This window comes from Leptonychotes weddellii, chromosome 1, assembly GCF_054177405.1.
Source record: "Leptonychotes weddellii isolate Sample4059 chromosome 1, ASM5417740v2, whole genome shotgun sequence".
NCBI lineage: Eukaryota > Metazoa > Chordata > Mammalia > Carnivora > Phocidae > Leptonychotes > Leptonychotes weddellii.
The window spans coordinates 104,645,027-104,667,881 of NC_138369.1; the positions used below are offsets into that span (position 1 = coordinate 104,645,027).

The following is a 22,855-nucleotide window of genomic DNA, read 5'->3' on the forward strand; positions in this document are numbered from 1 at the left end:
TTTTTTTTAAAGATTTTATTTATTTATTTGAGACAGAGAGAATGAGAGACAGAGAGCATGAGAGGGAGGAGGGTCAGAGGGAGAAGCAGACTCCCTGCCGAGCAGGGAGCCCGATGCGGGACTCGATCCCGGGACTCCAGGATCATGACCTGAGCCGAAGGCAGTCGCTTAACCAACTGAGCCACCCAGGCGCCCTGTGCCTTTCAAGTTTTACTAATAACATTTAAAAATTCTACTTAGAGAGCAATCTTAAAAGTGAGCCAGAGTAGCAACAAAAAAATAACACCGGAAATTCACACCTGCAATCTTTCTATTTGCAGTTTTGATGCCATATAATTATATACTATATTAATTATCTTGGCAAGTACTTACTACTGTTTTCAACTAATATTACATGTATAATGCATCCAGATGAGTTAGCTGCTTTCAGTAATTACTCATATTTGAGCTACATGAGAAAGAAATGATTTTATATGCAGTGCTCTGAATAACAGATTTTTAAGCATAGCAGAATAAACTCTAGAAAATAACAATCAATAATTTGTCATATTTGGTTTTTATATAGAGCAATGCTATTACATCACAACTGAACAATTTGTATCCTATAAAGACCAAGGAACATAAAATACTGTAAAACTTGTCAGATTCCATGAAAAAAACTTTAATAACATTATTAGCACCTGCAAATTATCAAGGCTCCTCAAATACCCAATAACAATGTGATTGATTAAGGTTCAGACATGTTGTTAGAATAATAATCTTTATGGACCCCTCCAAAATTGAGATTCTATTATTCTCTATTTGGATAATGAGAGTCTGTATTTCTCTAAAACTTTACTTGACTGGTTTTTCACAAGCCTCCCGAAATATATATTACTATAATGATTTTAAAAATAGCCCTAAAACCAAAGGTAAACATTTCATTAATTCTTTAGATTCATTATCATTAATATACTTCGTTTTCTAGGTTCTAAATTTAGAGAGTGTAGGAATTGTGTTGAATTTCTGCAGTACTATATCCTGACTAATAAAACCTAATATATGGAGCACTTGCTATAAGCAGAATATTTTATATTTGTTGTCATTTAACCTGATCCTCACAACAACCCTGCAAGTTTCTGAGCCTGCATATATGAGTTTTATCTTAAAGATTCCCTTAGCATAAATATTACAGAAACACCCTTTCCCTTTGAGATTGATTTGAACCACGTCTACATTAAACTCTTGCACTGCACCCACCTTCTCCAGCATATCTGTACTCCATCTTGTCATTTGATTTTGTAACATACTCCCTAAACCACTTATGTTCTTCCAACTCCTCCCTGATAGTAATAGAAGCCCTACTCTCCCTTTTCCATACCCCTTTCAAATATCATCTTTTCCTTTTCTTTAGCTTCTTAATACTAGCATTGAACAAATCATCAGAGATGTGGCTTCACTGAAGTGTTGTCTATTAACTGTCCCATATCGAGGTCTTCTCAAAACTTCTTGTACGGGCACCTGGGTGGCACAGTCAGTTAAGCCTCCAACTCTTGGTTTCGGCTCAGGGGTGATCTCAGGGTCGTGAGATCAAGCCTCACATAGGGCTCTGCACTGAACGCAAAGTCTGCTTAAAACTCTCTCTCCTCCTGCCCCTCCAGCCCCATGTGTGCTCTCTCTCTCTCTAAAATAAATAAATAAATCTTTAAGAAACAAAGAAAAAAACTTCTTGTCAATATTTCTCCAAAGAACAAAAGTTAAAAATAGAACTCCTTATGATCCAGCAATTGCCCTGCTGGCTATTTATCCACAGAATATAACAACACTAATTCAAAGGGATAAAGGGATATATGCACCCCTATGTTTACAGCAGCATTATTTACAATAGCCAAGTGTCCATTGACTGATGAGTGGATAAATAAGATGTGGTATATATATACAATGGAACATTACTTGCCATAAAAAGAATGAGATCTTGCCATTTGCAACAACATGGGTGGACCTAGAGAGTATGATACTAAGTGAAATCAGTCAGAGAAAGACAAATACCATATGATCTCACTCATATGTGGAATTTAAGAAATAAAACAAACAAACATAAGGGTAAAAAAGAGAGAGGAAAACCAGAAACAGACTCTTAACTACAGAGAACAAACTGAAGGTTACCAGAGGGAGGTGGGTGGGGGGATGGGTGATATAGGTGATGAGGATTAAGGAGGGCACTTGTCCTGATGAGCACTGGGCGATGTATGGAACTAATGAATCACTATATTATACACCTAAACTAATATTACACTGAATTAACTTACTGGAATTTATATAAAAACTTGAAAAAAAAGAATGAAATCTTGCCATTTGCAAAGACATGGATGGAGCTAGAAAGTATAATGCTAAGTGAAATAAGTCAAAGAAAGACAAATACCATATAATTTCACTCATATGTGGAATTTAAGAAACAAAACAAACAAGCAAAGGGAAAAAATAAGAGAGAGAAAAAGAGAAAAAGCAAGAAACAGACTCTTAATTATAGAGAACAATCTGATGGTTACCAGAGAGGAGATGGGGGGGAGGGGGGTTCCTTTTTGAAGTGATGAAGATGTTCTACAATTAATTGTGCTGATGGTTACACATTATCTGCGAATATACTAAAATCCACTGAATTGAATCGATGAATTGATAGTATGTGAGTTATATATCAAGAAAGCTGTTTTTAGACAAGTACCATATGATCTCACTGACATGAGGAATTTGAGAAACAAAGCAGAGGATCATAAGGGAAGGGAGGGAAAAATGAAACAAGACGAAACCAGACAGGGAGACAAACCATAAGAGACTCTTAATCTCAGAAAACAAACTGAGGGTTGCTGGAGTGGAGGGGGGTGGGAGGGATGGGGTGGCTGGGGGAAGGGACACTGGGGAGGGTATGTGCTATGGTGAGCGCTGTGAATTGTGTAAGACTGATGAATCACAGACCTGTACCCCTGAAACAAATCATACATTATATGTTAATAAGAAAAAAAAAAGCTGTTTTTAAAATATTCTTGTCAACGATGCTGCACAAGTGTTCTTCATTTATCTTTTGGGTATTGCACCATTTTGTTTTTTGAAACCATAACGCCCACCAAGGAGTCTGCTTGGGTTAACTGAACTTTCAGTCTCATAAGGCTGTCATCTAACCAGTCTTGGCATCGGTCTGCTGAGAAGGATAAGAACAGGGACAGCAGTCTGCTAACAGGACAGTGTCGGTTGTTCTCGGGTGGGAGTCTTGCAGAACTTCATGCACAAGTACAGCTTGAATACATGAGGACGATACCTGCTTAGAAGTCTTATTTTCCCCCAGAGTAAATCCCCACCTTCATGGCTTCCAGAGCGCCCCCCACCCCCCACCCCCAGCAGAAGTGACAGATACAAAGCTCACCACACTCTGGGAGCTGTGGCTTACTCCAAGTATTTATAGTTCTCCCATATGGATGCAATCTGCCAATCAAGAGTCATGTTCACCATAAGTATGCTGTCTAGGAACACAGTTAACATTAATACATTTATCTTTCTCCCAGGGAAAGAGTTAGGAAATTAAAGTTCAAACTCTCAGACTTAAAAGGCTTTTGCTAGCCCTTCACCCACAGAACACATTAATATACCATAAATTCCTTTAATTACACAACCTCTGGTTTTCAAAATTCAGAGAATAATAAAACTTTGCTACTTAAAATACAGTTTCAGATTATTTCAGGAGGTTGATCATATCATTGGGGACTCATTCATGTTCCCATTCATTCAAAAATTTGATTTATGTGGGCCAGGTACAATGTTAAGCACTGAGAATAGTGATGAACAAAATAGAAATAATCCCTTTCCTCACACGATTTAAAATTTATCAGAAGATATGAAAGAGTGAATAGTCGATAAGAATATAATTAAAAAAAAAAACCTTTGTAGAGGAAGTACAAAGTGATAATCGGATAGAAGGGCAATAAACACAAATTGTAGCATAAGGAATATTTGATAATACCATTTTTCGTATTTAAGAAATAGGAGAAAAACATGCCATGACTCAGTTGTTTATATATATTTTAAGTATTTTGTTTTTTCTTAAGTTTAATATTAACCAATATTTATAAATAGTAAATTTATATAAGATATTTATGTTACCTAGACTCTAAAATCATGAGAATTTATGATAATTCCTTTTTAAGGGAACATTTACTCCTCATCCTTACATATCTATCTTATTGCTGAGACTTTGGAGAAGGAAGTGAGCATGCTCACCTCTGCCTCTTCTGGGTTTTCTCCCTGAGCACTGCCTGTCCAGAGAAGGATACATTGCAATCTAGATATCCATTAAGGAGTTTTACTGGTAAGCCCTGCCCTGGCAAAGGGAAATGTCTGCCATTTGGGGGTTGGGGTAAAAAAATGTTCAATTCTAGGAAGAATCAGGAAGCTGATTGTGGCAATCAGTAGTTCTAATTGCAGCAATAATAAAATTGATATTTTGATTTCTATGTTTTCACTCTTATATCTATTTTTTCACTTGGTTCAGAATCTGAAAAATGAAGAAAGAAATGTTATACATTGACCTTCAAAAATTGCAGCACACTCTAAAATTAGGCCAAAAATTATCTATAATTCCACTCTAAATTAGATATTGTCATGGGTCAGGTTCCCAGGAAACAAATTTTGAGATTTGCCTGCCTGATTTTTAGTGGGAAGTGCTCTGAAAAGAACAAGTATGATCGGAAAAAGAGGTAAATTTGGGCAAAGAGGAAAACTGATTTTGATGCAATTGCCAATTCCAAGGGAGAAGCTGTGATGACCCATCAGCTGTTCTCAACTGAGGCAAGGGTCTGCTGCTGGGAACTTGTACCCTCACATTGGCCAGATATTGGACCAGAAAATGGCTGCCTCCAGGAATGGAGTGTAAGCTTGGAAGTGGCATTTCTCTTTGGGCAAGAGCAGTTCCCAAGGAGAGACCCAAATATGATCTATCTATAGGCAAACATGCCTGGCAGCTAAGGAAGGGAGTATCTCAATCCTGAAGAGGAGGATCTCGGTGGCACACCATGGCATCTATAATATGTGTACACACAGCATTTAAAATGGGTCCATTAAGATCATCCTAGTAACAATGATATTGTCCAAATGACTAGCTATGATCTAAAAATGCTGTATTATTCTTAACATTAACAGAATAATGATAGTGTGAGCCTATAAGCTGATATTGGGCATTGTCAACTAAAAGAAAAAATTATCATAAAGTCAGTAAGCATAAACAGTATTCTGATGATAACTGAAGTTCTGCCTGGTGATTATTTTCCTACATGTATGTTCAAGCAAACATATATCCCTATTTATATCTATAGAGACATACCTTTTTTTGGAGATTAAAAAAAGTAAAGAGGCTGCATATAAATGCTTTATATGAGAAAACATAGAAATTCTACCTCAATTATCTCTTCTCTCATTAATAACCACCCCCCTTCCCAAGATCTCTCCTTTCCAGTTAAGAAAAATCTCCATTCCAATTAGGAAAATACACATACCAGAATCTATTAATGATTTACCTAATCCAACCTCCCTTTGTGCATGTCATATTTCATAATGGGATACCTTTTGCTTGCTTTCCCCCGCTATCTTCTATTATCTCTGATTAACCTTGTCTCTTGTGTTTGTTTGTATGTTGGCAAAGGAAATAGAAATGCCTGATAGATTAAGACCTTATTTTTCATCAGTGTGAGGCTTACCCACTGAAGAAAACTTTTGTTTCAATCCTTAAAGTGTTGCAAATCATTCTAAATGTAGAAATAGGATTTTAATCCTTAGTAATTCCCCTCATGCATTTACACTTTATTTTGCAGATGATTAACTATTTAACAGAGATTGGAGAGGTTAGAAAAAAAAAAGTGTTAGAATCACTGCCAAGTATAAATCAATCATAAATCAAAAGGCCCTTTGAAATTATAATGTCAGTCAACATGGAAATGGTAATAGTTTGCTTTGAATTTTTTCAAGGACTTATCTCTTAAGTAAAACAAAATATGCAGTACAAAATGGTCCCTGTTGACTGTAAACTTTCTAAAGACTCACTGGGCTATAGGATGGAGGCTTAAACAGTTTACAGCAATCAAATTTGGCTGTGCTTTAAAATAACCAGAAATGCTAGCATAAGTTAAAGAATATAAAAGTGGAGTAGCCATTAGCCTAGAATGCTTGCTTTTTATAGAGTAATGCTTAAAAGTCAGATATCAAATGTCTGCTCTAACTTCTCAAATTTGGTATGAATTCAGCAGTCAACAAAAAAATCTCATGGCTTTGACAGTTGCCAAAATATATCCCTATTTATATCTATATAGACATACCTTTCTTTGGAGATTATAGTATTGTAAAAATACTATATGACTGATTAACGAGAACTAAACAGAGAGAGACACCATTCACTACTGACCAGTGGTCCTCAGACCAGGGAACAACAGCATCAAGAACCTTTACTGATAGGGAAAGACCAGAGAGAATGATGGAAACAAGGAGAAAAAAAAAACAAGATGACTGCAAAAAAAATTAAAGGGCTAAACAGAGAATAGAAATAGGAAGAGAATGACAGATAACTAATGGGACAATTGATTAAAATCAAGAAGTGATGGCAGAGAACGAGTGAGACCATGATGAAGAAAAATGAAGTACTAATCAGAAGAGCAAATCTCTTAGGAGGAAGGTGTAGCTCCACCTACTACATCAGCTAGTCGAGGCCTCTTATTAACTGTTGTATCGGCTAGTGGGCAAAACAATGAGCAGGAATCAACAAAATATAGTGAGACTATATTCACTGTATTCTTTACTAAGATGGGAGGGAGTATGTTATACATTTTGAAAGTTTCCTTAAAACAAAAACACATTTTTATTTTTTTTATTTTTTTATTATGTTATGTTAATCCCCACACATTACATCATTAGTTTTAGATGTAGTGTTCCATGATTCATTGTTTGCGCATAACACCCAGTGCTCTATGCAGTACGTGCCCTCCTTAATACCCATCACCAGGCTAACCCATCCCCCCACTCCCCTCCCCTCTAGAACCCTCAGTTTGTTTCTCAGAGTCCACAGTCTCTCATGGTTCATCTCCCCCTCCGATTTCCCCCCCTTCATTCTTCCCTTCCTGCTATCTTCTTCTTTTTTTAAAAAATTTTTATTGTTATGTTAATCACCACACATTACATCATTAGTTTTTGATGTAGTGTTCCATGATTCATTGTTTGTGTATAACACCCAGTGCTCCATGCAGAGCGTGCCCTCCTTAATACCCATCACCAGGCTAAACCCTCCTCCCACGCCCCTCCCCTCTAGAACCCTCAGTTTGTTTTTCAGAGTCCATCGTTTCTCATGGTTCGTCTCCCCCTCCGATTTCCCCTTCATTCTTCCCCTCCTGCTATCTTCTTTTTTATTTGTTTCAGAGGTACAGGTCTGTGATTCAACAGTCTTACAAAATTCACAGTGCTCACCATAGCACATACCCTCCCCAAAAACACCTTTTTAAATTTAAACTTTTGTTGAATGAATAAATAGTCAAATTTACCTGATTTATTTGGAAAACATCTTCAAGGTATTTCACTACATAGCAATCCGGGTGAGTGAAATAATGTTATATAAAAAGAGTAACAATATATGTTCAGCTCCCAACATGGGCATTCTCCCCATACTTTTCTCTAAGGTTAGCCTCCTAATTTGATTTCCCCAGTAGGCAATGAAATTCCCAGGACTATCCTCAAAACAGCATCAAGTAGCAACTTTTGCCTTCACAGACTGGAGGGCAACACAAAGGACTAACATGAATATGGGAAATACATAGTTCTCTATCGGTGTTTAACTTTAAAATATATACATAAAGGAACCCCTGTGTTTAAAGAGACCTCTCAAGGATTCATTGTCACTTGCTATGCTCTTTGATTCACACCTGTTATAAAATTCACTTCCATTAACTTTTAGAGATAAATGTGTCTTCCACAACTTGAGATTCACTAGGAACTTAAATACCATTTTACTATTTCTGGCTTACCAAACTTTCCTCCCCTGCAATCAAAGCTAGAAAATGTGATGCTGGTAGGATATAACAACAGTGTATAATACAAAGTATATATTCAAAGTATTAATTCTTTCTTCCCTATCAATTCTACACTTAGAATTACATGAGAATCCCATCTACAAAGATGACATTCTTCTTTTTTAAGATATGGAAGACATTGATTTTAATGACATTAATATGGAATAGGAAAATACAATGTTTAGAAAGCATACGCTACGTGGCATTGCTTTTAGTAAGCATGATTTGACCCATATCATATCTGTCTCTGGATAACAATAAGCCATATCACAGCACGGTCTGTCTTTTGAAATTGATTGTGTATGTATGTGTGTGTGTGTGATGTGTATGACAGAGAGAGAGAGGGAGAGAGACACGAAGGAGAGGAAAAGAGATGGGGAGGGAGGGAGGGAGAGGAGAGAATCAGACCTCTATAAATCTTGAAGGATGTATCCATGTCTCATTCTTCTTTGTATCTTCCAGACCAGCTAGCCTGTGCCTAGCTCACTGAGCGATAACTCAGAAAATATGCTGAAAAAAAATCACTGGATGGAAAATTCCTACTATGAGCTCACAGGGGGGTAAATTAGACTCTTTACCCTTAAAGTGGAAAGCCTTTAAATTCTACATTACTTCTATATTAACAATTACATTCACTTTTATAGACATTAATTTTCATTTCTATAACTGTCCAGTTATACAAACCTTTCTGAGACAGGAGAGTAACAGGTGGTTGTTTTTTTTTGTTTTTTTTTTTCCCTCATGATTTCTGCCAGGAAGCTCTAAATGTTGAGTAGCTGCTCACAAGTAAGTAACTTTGGTAAATACTGATATGAATAAGGTCTATTTTATGTTTTGTGGTTATTATGACTTGGGTCATCAGCATCCTTGAGAGTTACCAACATTTATGTTGAGGTAACATGTAAAAATTGAAATCTTCCAGTGATTTTTATAAATATAGATGTGATCATCGCCTTCCTTTTGCCTACAAGATACTAAAATCTTTAACCCATTACACAAGGTCCTTGGTTTTCACTTTTATCTCCAGGTCCTTAAGAGCAGGATCCTTGTGTATTCATCTGTGTAATGTACTGCCTAGCACAGACCCTGCTTTCTAAAAGGTATTCAATAAATATTTGTTGAATACAATGAATGAAATCTATGACAAATCAGTGCACTGTTAAATGTAACCGGCATAATATGTCATATCTATATTTAGGCATATTTATTGTTTAAGTATTAGATTTTTTAAACCATCTGACAGGGTTTGAGGTTGAGCATTTCACAGAACAATGATTATATGAGGAAAAATAAAAGCTTCTACTATGTAGGAGGAAAAGTAAAAACCTGAGAGATAAGCTTATTTAAATGATAATGGGTGAGGACAAATAAAAGACTAATTAAAAAAAACATGAAAAGAAAACATTAGAGATTTCTATTTATAAACTATATAGAAATAATACTTAAACCATGCGTTCATTTGAAACCACAATAGATTAAAAATACTGTCTAATTTTTAAATATCAAGTTCACAGATAAAATGCATGATCTAAAAACTCTAATCAAGCTAATGTCTCAGGAACTATATTAAAACACAGTTTAAATAGCAAAATAGAACCCAGATTAACACTCAGTAAAATAATTTTAAGATATATGTAAAGACTGTACATAATAGAATTTTAGAAATTAATATAAATCATCCTAAATCCTAGATAATTAAACATGTTTTAAATGTCTTTGTGTTGAAACATTTTATAAATACACTACAAGTAAAGCATTTTAAAAAAGGCATACCTGCAAAAGAGTTGTTCTATGGAGCTTCAGTGCCCCCTTCTGGTGAATTTTAGCAAAGCAACCCAAACAATAATCTTCTCCACATTCAAGGCATACCTTAAAAGACATTAAAATATCACACAATCTTTAATAATATGACTTTGAGAAAACATTTGCATAAAGAAGTCATCGTTCTCATCTTTATTTCTCCATTTACATGCCATATGTCATCAGAATTGAGAAGCCCAAGGAAACTGGAACAATTTGACCCGAAAAACTAACTTGTAAACACTAACTACTCTCATATCAAAATAAATTTAATAGCTTAAAGAAAGTAGCTTTTAGATATATGTGTGTTAGATGCATATATGTATCTACAATTCTGAATAAATCATAAAAAAACAGCAACTTCAGACCAAACTTCTTGACCTGGTAAAAACTAAGCAGCATTATCTCTGGCTCAAAACTACTTCATTCTTATGAGTCCTTTAATTTTTCTCTATTGATTTACATGGCACAATGCATATACTATTTGTCTCTAAAAATCTCCACTTCCTTCACTGGCACTAATTCAGTGGTGATTCTCAAAATATGGTGTGAGAATTATTCTTAGAAGATTCCTCCAAGGAAAGAAAGTATAAGAAAAAGAACTGGATGGAACCACATCAACATGTGAGCAATTTTTATGACTGGCGAAATGATTATGGACAAGCTTGTATTTATCTTTCAAATTCTCTATGGTGTCAAAATGCAATTTTTTTTAAATTTGTGGGTAAATCGATGGGCTATACCTGTCCCTATGATGGCGCCGAGCAAGACTGAAAGTAAAAAGAAAGAAAAAATGGAATTTTTACTGCAAGTGAAATTACTACATGCAGTTGTACAACCACTTTAACACCCTTTACAACATGAGAAAAAGCAGCCCAAATGGCTAAGACCTCTAATTTTCTTGAGTTTGGCCGCGGTTAAGAACACCAGCAGCACAAAGAAGAAAGTGCAGGGTCTGGAGAGATGACGTCAGAAAGCCTGTCACAGAGCCCACATTCCCTTTGATCTTTTTCATTTCCTCTCCCTCCATTTCGCATGCCCACCACCATTCTTCCCCTCCTCCCACTCTCCTCCTGTCAAGGAATCCTATGCAGAAAGCAGCTGGGGCAGACTGGGAAGAGGTTGATCAAGCTCTTCTACCCTACACTGGGGAGTGACTGACTGAGATGTGCGATACAGTGACGCATCCCAAACTGCGCTGTGCATATGAATCACCTGGAGTTGTGTTACAGTGAAGACTGATTCAGGAAGTCCAGAATGGGGACCTAGATCCTGCACTCTAACGAGCTCCCGGGTAACGTCCACGCAGCTGCTGGTGTGCAGACCACACACCAAGTAACAGGCACCAGAATGTATAGGGTATAGAAAAGAAGAGTGAACGCTTATTAAAAACCCAGCAGGAGTCCATTAATTTTTAAAAATTGTATTATAAGTCTCCATGTCATGACAGTTGCCTGCAATAATGTGGCCAGGTTTATTAAATATAAGATGATTAGGACAACACCGACAACAACTACCAAAGGTAAAAAGAGTAAGACATTTTATATAAGTAATGAAAACTAAAAAGAAAGGCTGGAATCACATAACAATAACAATATCCACAACATTTACCAAACACTTACTCACTGTTCTAAGAGCTTCTCATCACCGAATCCTCGCAACAAGCTTGTAAGATTAACATGATCATTGTATATCCATTGTGAAGAGGAAGTAACAAAGGAAAGTAATGATTGGGAATGTGCCCAGTCACACAGCTAATGGAGCCAGGATTTTAATCCCACAGTCTGGCTCAAAGCTCAAGCTCTAGCCCATGACCCAAATTACCAAAAATCACATTGACCATTAATTGCAGCACTAATCATTTATTGAAAAACCTTGATAAAATCTGCAGTAAGATAAAACCCAATGTGTCAAATGACTGCATGGGAGGTATTTATCAAAATCCAAATGTATTTTTTTCAAATGTGATTAGCTATACAGAACTGGATTTTTTGTTTAAGTGAAAGAAAAATAAACACTGTCCCTAATATCAGAACTAGTCCTACCCTTTCAACTCATGTTTCAAGAACAGTCTCTTACAGAAATGATGATTAAAACATTATCTAGATCTATAATTTTTAAGTGCACAAATACAAAGTTATAATTTCGCATATATACATGGCAGTACTATTGTATTAATGTATATTTCAAAATGTATTCTGCATCATTTTTATTTAACATATCTGCTAATATTTTAATAAATTTCTCAGACATATTTGGCACTGTCTTTACAATGTAATATAGAAGACTGAAAATCAGTTTGAACATCGAATTCTAAGCCAAGTATTTGTTAACAACAGATTTTTAATAAAGTAGCCAAATGGATGTTGTAGACTGGAAGATCAAAGCTGGAATTGCAGAGTAAGCTTATATATTTTGTTATACAAGCATATTTGGATTTAAATTGGGTTAAAATGACCTCCAACTGGAAAATCTTTTTAGGCAGTTTGTATAACTGGCAGAAATGTACTAAAAATGTAGATAAGGACTCCATTCCACCACAGATGCTTCTTCAATGATGGAATACCCAAGTGCAGTTTTAGCAAATATCTTTTTAATTTGATCAAGCCTAGATCAGTTGTGCTAAGTCTTCAGAATCCCTTTGAGTTTAATTAAATTATCTACATTTGCCAAATTAATATGTAATTTTTAACGATCCATTTCACTTTTGCCATGTACAAACAGCCTTAAAGCTACTGGAGTTTCTTTTAAAAAAAAGGAATTTGGAGATTTGCGGTTTTATTTTTACCATCAATGTATGTGAATGCATCAGGAGATATGAAAATGTGCCAACAACAAAACACACAATTTACTGTCTCCTCTCCATGTGCCAGGTACAATGCTAACTACTTCATATACATTAAACATTATTCTCAATAACTCTGAGGTATAGACTACCATTATCTATATTATCCCATTGTTAACAAATGAGAAAACAGAATTACAGAGGAATTAAACCATTTGCTAAAGGTCACATAGCTAATAAAAGGTCAAGTCAAGATTCAAACCTCCAAAATGCAAAGTACCCCCTACCTCCCACATACAGTTTACCCTGATGAAGGCCCTATCATACCATATAAGAAGGTTTACTCTCACTACATAACAAACATTACCATCTAGAATGATGGATGCTGAGAATACGAGATAACCTTAAGTTTACCATCACCATGGTCTATTTCATTAGATGTGTCTAACTTGAATTTTTTTTTTTTATTTTTTTTTAAGATTTTTATTTATTTATTGAGAGAGATAGTGATAGAGAGAGCATGAGAGGGGGAGAGTCAGAGGGAGAGGCAGACTCCCCGCCGAGCAGGGAGCCCGATGCGGGACTCGATCCCGGGACTCCAGGATCATGACCTGAGCCAAAGGCAGTCGCCCAACCAACTGAGCCACCCAGGCGCCCCTCTAACTTGAATTTTTAAATAACTTATTATGGTACTTGACAAATATCATGGGACATTACTTTCATTTCAAATCGAACAACATACTTTCTTAAAATCTTAGCAAAATTCTTTAAGAACGTGTAGGGTCTAAGTCCTGGCTTCTATTTCTAACAGTTTTCAGGCAAATCAGCCTTTTAATCACTGCACACATCATCATTCTTATCTGCTTTCCAGACAAGGCATGTGCCATTTACCTTGTCTGGGATGTCCTCTTCTTGCTTTTCCTTCTCTTTGGAAAAACAGATCCTTTATTTTCAGGTCAAGTTTATCTACCTACGTATGCCATATTGTTCAAATTTCATGGTCTTTAAACAGTGCTCAACATAGAACAGGATTCACAAGAAATACTGACAGCTCCTACATAAATACTTTGTTCAGATCATGAACGGTGGACCTCAACAATTCAATTCAGCCAGTAAGTCCCTTTTAGCTTTCACACTTCCAACTTCAGGAATATTAACATTGTTTGCATTTTTTAAAGATTTCTGGATAGGTATAATTTGTGAAGATTTCTTAAATTATTGTCCATCATTACATCAAATAAGAAAATAGTGTGATGTAATAGTAAGAGCACTGTACCAATAGCCAGGGTTTTATATTTAATATTGCTATCAGCTCTTTATTAGACTTACAGTATTCTAACTCTCTTAGGCCAGTGAAAACTGCCATGAAATAAGGATAGTAATAGAGTCTCAAATCAGAAATGATGATGGCCAAATTCTCTGAAACTAAAAAATATCATTATAGTAATCTACAAATATTAGTTATAATCATTAAATTCTTTGGGGGAGGGGCGCCTGGGTGGCTCAGTTGGTTAAGCGACTGCCTTCGGCTCAGGTCATGATCCTGGAGTCCCTGGATCGAGTCCCGCATTGGGCTCCCTGCTTGGCAGGGAGTCTGCTTCTCCCTCTGACCCTCCCCCCTCTCATGTGCTCTCTCTCTCATTCTCTCTCTGTCAAATAAATAAGTAAAATCTTAAAAAAAAAAAAAAACTGTTTAAAAAAAAATTCTTTGGGGGAAATTGCATGTCAAGTGTGTGTAATATTTTAAATTATAACAGATATTGGAGTACTTTTAATACTAACTGAAAGGAAGATATATCTGAAGTCTTTATTACAGTAAAAAAAATGGATTCATTCAACAAATATTTGTTGAGTGCCTACTAAATTACAGGCATAATTCTAGGTGGTGGGCATACAAGAGTGAACAAACGAACTTTACATAGGTAGGCGGAAAATAAACACATAAATACATTTTAAGGGGTAATAAATGCAATGTGGTTGCATGGAGCAGCTCCAAAAAATTCAGGGCTACTCAGCTGTTGCTTGTTTATAAAGGGCTGCAGGGGCAGGGAACATTTGAATTGACCCTTATTCTGAGGAGACTGTGCAAGGGAGGAAATATGTTGGAGAGATACTAAAGGTTCAATTTTGAACATGTTAAGTTAGTGATTACTGTTAGACATCCAAGTAGAGGTGTTGAGTAGGCAGTCTGGGTTGGAAAAGTTCAGGGGAAGGAGATGAGTAAGAGATGTAAATTTGGGAACCATCCATGTAGCTATGGTCTTTAAAGCCGAGAGAGTAGACAAAATTACCTATCAAGAGTAAGTAAATGGACTAGGGAAGGGGGTTAAGGACTAAGCCCTGTGACACTCCAACATTCAGGGGTCTAGAATACAGAAAACCAACAAAGACTGAGAAGGGACAGCTAGCAAAGTACGATGAAACCAAGAGAGGATCATGTCCTAGAGGAAGCCAAGTGAAGAGTCACAAAAGAGAAGAAGAATACTGTATCAAATATTACTGGCAGACTAAGATAAGAACTGAGAATTGGCCACTGTATTTAATGGTATTAAATATGAATGTCACTGGTGACCTCGATAGGAGCAGTTGCTGGACATAGACCCAATCCTGAATGGAGAGGGTTCAAAAGAGAATGGGAATTTAGCAATTCCACTTCTGGGTCTATACTCAAAAGAACTGAAAGTAGAAACCTGGACAGATATTTATACCCATGTTCACTGCAGCATTATTCACAATAGTCAAAAGGTGGAAACAACCCAAGTGTCCACTGATGGATGAACGGATGAACAAAATGTGGAATATACATGCAATGAAATATTATTTGGCCTTAGAAAGGAAGGAAATTCTGACACATGCTACCATGCAGATGAAGCCCGAAGACATTAAGTAAAATAATCCGGGCACAAAAGGACAAATACTGTAGCCTCCACTTATATGAGGCACCTAGAATAGTCAAATTCATAGAGACAGAAAGTAGAATGAGAAAGTAAAATGATGGTTGCCAGGGCCTGACAGGAGGGGGGGAATGCGAGTTATTGTTCAGTTAGTACAGTTTCAGTTCTGTAAGATGGGAAGAGTTTTGTGGACGGATGGTGGTGATGGCATCACAACAACGTGAATGTACTTAACACCACTGAACTGTGCTCTTAAAATGGCTAAAACGGTAACTTTTAAATTATGGTGTATTTTGCCATAATTTTTTTTTTTTAAGTTCATGAAATCAGCAACAAAGAGAAGTTAGAAAACTGTTGGAAACCATTTTGGGGCTCTTTTTTTTCAATTTCACTTCATAACTTTTTTTAAGGTTTTATTTATTTATTTGACAGAGAGAGACACAGCGAGAGAGGGAACACAAGCAGCGGGAGTGGGAGAGGGAGAAGCAGGCTTCCCGCTGAGCAGAGAGCCCGATGCGGGGCTCGATCCCAGGACCTGGGACCATGACCTGAGCCGAAGGCAGACGCTTAACGACTGAGCCACCCAGGCACCCCTCACTTCATAACTTTTAAGGGAAAAAAAATAAACATCATTTGAGGAAAAAAAAAAAGACGTGCACATAAATGTCCATGGCAGCCTTAAACACACTAGTAAAAAACTGGAAACAATAAAACTGTCATTCAATATGTCAATGATAAACAGATTGTGGCATATTACACAATGGATTACTACTCAGTAATTCAAATGAACAAACTATGAATAAATGTAATAACGTGGGTGAATCTCCATGTGGAACAAAAGAAGGCTTACACAGAAAAATATATAACCTATCGTTCTGTTTACATAAAGTTCAAGAATAGGCGCCACTAAATGTGTGGTGATAAAAATCAGAACAGTAGTTGGCTTTGTAGTGGAAATGAATTGGAAAAGGCACAAGAGAACTTTCAGAAGTATTCTATTATATTGATGGGGGTGTATACATTTGTCAAAAGGCATCTAATTGTACATTTAAGGTCTCTCTTTCACAGTAAGTACATTATACCTCAGTAAAAAAGAGAGAGAGAGAACAGGAAGTGAGAATGTGTTGAGAGCAAGTGTAGATAACTCTTCAGAAGTTTTATTAACAAGGGCCAGAAGGAGATGCAGGGGTCACAGAAGAACTTTCGGTGTAGTTTTGATTTGGAAAGTACTGCAGCATGTTTGTGTGCTGATAGGCATGATCCAAGAGGGCAAGGTAGGTGATATCCTTAAACTGGAATGAGAGGGTAAGATGCAGTGCACTGAACAGGGCGGCATGCACACTTCACTTTCAGAACGGCAGCGAAGGAAAAGTATCTGGCTCCCAAAGCAGGTCAAGTTGGGAGAGGTGAGTGAGTCCATGTGAACGTTATGTTCTAGTATCTTTTGATAGTGCACATACCAGCACAGCAGCTTTGTTCTCACACTGTCCACAAACCTTCCCTTTTATCTTGGATTTTTCACTTTCAGAAGGATTGGCCATCTTATAATTAAGTGGTGGTTTCACTGGCTCTGGAAGGAAAAAAAAATATATATCAGGCCAATCACATTAAAATATAATGTTCAGTTTTCTGACTGATAAAGTAATGAACTTATTCACATTTCTAAATTCCCAAAGAGTATTTAAATATCAATTGCCCAGTAAGAATGGTGTGCAGCCAAGTCTACTCTTCCCAGTAAACTGTGGAGGCCACAGTCCCCCTTGTAGCCCCCTGTGACCTCAGGGCCCACATACCTGCCCACACCCATTCTGCTTAAAACTCACTTGAATTGGACAACTGAAATTACAGAATGTCAAAAACTACACTCTTGATAGAATCCCTATGGCATTCTGTCCCATCTCCGGATCAAACTAAATGAAGCTCACAGAGAACCACCTTCTATAATAAATATTATATAGATTTCTAGAATTTGTTCTAGCAAATTATCTTTTCCATTCAAATTAAATGTACTTATCCTCTATAAAAATTTATTTCTTCTGGAATTACTGTGAATTCAAAATTGATTCTTGGGTTTTGCTATTGTGAAATAATTTATTAAAATATAAAGCCATTTTCAATATTCTTTTAGATTGCTAGAGTGGAGTTTCAGTATATAATTTTATATGGCTCAATTATCTTCCTGGTTAAAAGATTATATAAATAGAGTTTACAGAACAGTACTATCAAAGTCCTCACTTTTGAAAACATTATTATTATATTCATATTTTAAGTTAACATTTTTGACATAAAATAAGGCTGCCCCCTCTGAAAATAAATAAAATGAATTTGAATATCAAAAGTCATATCAGAGTCATCATTTGGGGGTTTAGAATCTTTGGGTGCCTGGGTGGCTCAGTTGGTTAAGCGACTGCCTTCGGCTCAGGTCATGATCCTGGAGTCCCGGGATCGAGTCCCTCATTGGGCTCCCTGCTCGGCAGGGAGTCTGCTTCTCCCTCTGACCCTCCTCCCTCTCATGTGCTCTCTCTCATTCTCTCTCTCTCTCAAATAAATAAATAAAATCGTTAAAAAAAAAAAATCTTTATACTGCATGAACAATTCTAGCACTTTAATTTTCTATGAAATTCAAATGAAAAAGAAAACAAGTTATATCTTTAGCATCTAATAATACAGCAGTAAACTGTTTACCTTGAAGTTGCTCCTTCAGTAATTTTAATTTCACTTTTCCAGCAGAAAGCTGTATTAATGAAATAGATATTATTTGTCAGGTATACAGTCTCTTATTCAAAGAAAGTTTAAGTTACTAACAAAAATGGTAGAGAGCCATAACGTTTCAGTGCATCCTGAGCAAAACAAACATTGTGAGAGAAAAATATAAAATTAATAGAAAATCATGATTAGGGCGCCTGGGTGGCTCAGTCGGTTAAGCGACTGCCTTCGGCTCGGGTCATGGTCCTGGAGTCCCGGGATCGAGTCCCGCATCGGGCTCCCTGCTCGGCGGGGAGTCTGCTTCTTCCTTTCCCACTCCCCGTTTGTGTTCCCTCTCTCGCTGTGTCTTTCTCTGTCAAATAAATAAATAAAATCTTAAAAAAAAAAAAAGAAAAAGAAAATCATGATTAAAGCATATATAGAACTTTTAAGCAAGAGAAAATACCAAAAAAAAAAAAAAAAAAGAAGAAAATAAATTTTGGAGACATCTAAACCACTTTTAGAAACATGCCATAAATTATGTTTTGAACAAAAATAATTATATATCATCATGAAATTATTTTAGGAAAGCACTAGTATTCAAATACTGTAAAGGCTCAGAAAGCCTTTTCTATCTCTGATCTTTCTGAAACACACAAAGTCTAATATTTGTGGAGACTAAATCTAAACTGAATTCTGACTGAGCCACTGTGCTTACATAACTGTAGAAGCCAATATTATCTTATTTGTCTAATTTGGAGAACCACATGTTTAAGCATCATAGATTTAACCTTCAATATATTAGCTGTGATCCCTGACTTTCTGAAGTTATAGCCAAAATATTGAGTAAATAAGCTTCGCTGTTAGGTGTTTCAAAGAGTCATTTAAAATCCTTGGATCTTAAGATTTTAAGACATAAAACAGATTGACCAACTGTATATACTTGCCTTGGTCTTATTAAAACCAACATTCAAAGTACACAAACGAGCATGGAGGAAAGGTGCACATTTATACAGACCCTGTCAATTCATGCCTAGTTTTCAATTTGCAATCTGCATGCTCAATTGCCCAATCTGTACATGAGAATATGAAAACAACATTTGCCTCTATGTTGACGGCTGTACCAACCGCAGTCATCTTTGAAAATTGAGGCATAATTATTCTCAGTGAATCTAGTGGTTTTGCTTCAAAAGGGCATTTTTTGTTCACATTCTTTGAGCAGCTGTTCAGATGCTATGTACCAAACACAGCAGAAAAGAAAATAGGATTGAAATAATCAATTTTGATGTGAATCACGCTTCAATTTTTAAACTGAAAATGTTATACAAGTTACAGATAATTTAATCCCATTTTTTCATAATGAAATTATCCAATATTATTACCTTAATGATACATCTGAATTGCAACATGATCAATGTGGTTATAGGCTAGCTGGACAGGATGGCTATGCCAAAGCAAACTGAACCCATTATTAGGGAAATTTTATAATTTGCTTTTATTATTGTAAATATTTTTCGGCTCTATAAATATGGCCATATTTACTTCAAATGATTCAAACTGCATAAAAATATTTCAGTGAACAAACTGCTAGCTGCTATTTTTAGGCAGATAGAATTTCCTCCTAAATCTGATTTTCATCTGTTTGGTAAAGAGTTGAAGGTCAGGTAGGGTTGGACCATACACACATCACACACACATACGTGTATATCCAAAACATCAGGGATTTGATATCCTGAAGCCTATGCCCTATTAACCCACTTCAGCATCAGAGGATGCTGCAGAGGTGCCATTAGGGGTCAGGGAAGCTTAGTGGCTGTACAGCCATCGGAGTCAGACTGTGCTGTCATCAGCCTCCTTGGCATTGACAAATGCCCTAATCTGCCATGCTGGGCCCACACTCCTCCCATTAGCCACCTTTCCAAATATTCTTATTCTTAATCCAATTGGCTATATAACCTTCGCCATTTTCTACTGCTTGTCCTTCTGTCCTGGTTCCCTGCTAGTCCATAGAGTCCTTACTAAATAGTCATTTATCCCATGCCTTAAACCTTTCCTAAAAATACCTCTTGCAAGAGTTCATATTAACTGGACCCACCTTTCCTCAGACAAAACCTTTTCCAGAGAACTCTCCAGAGGAACTAGCTCTATTTCTACTCCCTTGCACTCACCAGGAGAGAAGAAAATTTTTCTCCCCGTTTGCTCCTCAGTGCTGCTTCCAGAATATTGCTCTGATCTCATCGTTCAGCAAAGATGCCTCTACTGAAGGTCCTCACCATCCACTGACTGCCTTTATCAATATCCAGGATCCTCTTCCACCTGAACTATAGCAATCTGCTCAGTATTTCTCTCCATCACAGTTCTGGGTGATGATCGTGGAGACTGCAATGTCCATGTTCACCTGACACCCTGATGCTGAAAACCCCCCAACATGCTGACTACTATGAACATCTAAGTACCTCTTCAGTCACCTGACCATTATGACCAAACCTTAAACCTAAGCAGCAATCTGAATGGCCACACCTTCAAAAGCCCAGACTCAGAGCTTCTCAGTGCTAACCATGATCACCTTACCTCCTTCCTCTTAGACCTCTACCTCTATCTACCTACCATTGTGATGAAATAATCCTGACTGGGTCCCCTACAAATCCATTCTCCTATGGCTCTTCAGCAGTCTACTTATTCGTTTCATGCTAAACCTCAATCATGACTCCCCCAGTGGCTACTTCAAACTTTCTCCATTCCAAAAGACTCACATTCACCCCATTTCCCCTCCTTATTGTGAGCAGATGATCCTGCCTTCAAATTTACTATGCATGTTGAGGTCTTCCCATTAAAATCTTTCCACGGCTTTCTGCCTCACCTCCTGTCAAATGCAACCTCTAAAATTTTACCTTTACTGCCACTCGTTTTCTCTTCCATCTTTCTTATCAGATACTGTATGTCTTCCTTCCATTGGTCAAGGCCTTCTTAAAGATCCATCTCTTCAAAGACTACACCCCAGCAACTGGCATCTCTCTTATTGGCATCTTCTATCTTTCCTCCATTAGTGAGTCCATCCCTTAGCTACAAACTGGCTCACATGTTTCTGATTCTAATAAACAATATACAGTTGACTCTTGAACAATATGGGGGTTGGTGCACCGATTTTGACCCCGAAAAAGTTAACTACTGATAGCCTACTGTTGACTGGAAGTCTTACAAATAACATAAACAGTTGATTAACACCTATTTTGTATGTTATATGTCTTATATGCTGTATTCTTACAATAAAGTAAGCTAAGGAAAAGAAAATGGTATTAAGAAAGTCATAAGGAAGAAAAAATACATTTATAGTGCATACATTTATTGAAAAAAATCTGCATATTAAGTGGACCTGAACAGTTCAAATCTGTGTTGTTCAAGGGTCAACTGTAATAAAGTCTTTCCTTGATCCTGTTATATCCTTGAGAGGTCACCTACCGTTCTCATGCTCCCTGCAACATTAGACTTTGCTCACTGCCACCCACCTTTGTTTCTGTAACCACTTGATAATATTTTTCCATCTAACATCAAATCAAATTCAGTGTTTTTTTAAAAATTCTCATTCTCCACAAATATTTTAATGTGATTTTCAGCCAATGTTACAATTGGTTTCACACGTAAAATCTCAACATTGCTTAAAACTCTATATAAAGTAATAAGCAAATATTGTTTTGTATGTTTACAAATATGATAACAAATGCTCAGAAAAGTTAAGTGACTTGCCTAAAATCACAGAGCTAATGAAATGAGTCCGGATTTTAATCAATATAGACTTAACATAGGGTTTCTTGACCTTGATACCATTGACATTTTAAGCCAAATAATTCTTTGGTGGGGAGGCTGTCCAGTATGTTGTAGGATGCATAGCAGCATTCCTGGCCTGTAGCCACTATCTATCATTAACCAAAACCCAAAACCCTTGGTGGTGATAACTAAAAATGTCTCCAGACATTGCCAAATGTCTCCTGGGGGCAAAACTAACCCCTGTTGAGAAACACGGGTCTAAAATCATAGTCAAAACACCTTCGCCTTTACTTTCGTTTTCTATGAAATTACATTACTTTGATTCTACAGCTACCACTCTTCCTCTTCTCAGGCTCCCTTTTCTGAAGAGCTGGCAAATCACCTGAGAACCAGCTTGAAAGCCTGCATTCCAAATCTGGCCCTGACACTTGACCTTGAGCAAGTGAACTTCTCTGATGTTAAATTACTTCATCTGTGGGAATTGGAAAAATAACAACTGTCTCTTAAGAGTGATATAAGCACTTAATGAGAAAAAACAGGAAAAGCAGCTAAACTGTTGACTGGTATAAAATAGATAGTGATTATCAATATTAAAGTTCTCTTTTACCTCCATATTCCTTGAGCTTTATCCCTCACACCTGCCCTTTCTGAGCTTTATCCTTTATACCTTTCTTTCCCTTTTTATAAATTCTTAGGAAGCACATTTACTCTCTTGGCTTCAACGAACACATAAGAAGTCAAACAAAACTCTAAATCTTCAAAATGTGCTAGGTAGAACTTAAATGTGAAAGAAAAGAAAAAAGAAAAGAAAAGGAAAGGCAGACAGATAGAAAGAAAGAAAGAAAGAAAAAGAC

General features: G+C 36.7%; 1 protein-coding gene across 1 annotated transcript in view; it reads right to left on the reverse strand.

Annotated features, from left to right (window-relative positions):
* The window catches only part of ZBBX (zinc finger B-box domain containing), a 108,309-nt gene that overhangs the window by 76,580 nt on the left and 8,874 nt on the right, over positions 1 to 22,855 (reverse strand). The window contains 3 exon segments of the mRNA XM_006735716.3: positions 9,846 to 9,941; positions 17,012 to 17,121; positions 18,237 to 18,285. Of these exon segments, the coding sequence (XP_006735779.2) occupies positions 9,846 to 9,941; positions 17,012 to 17,121; positions 18,237 to 18,285 (255 nt within the window).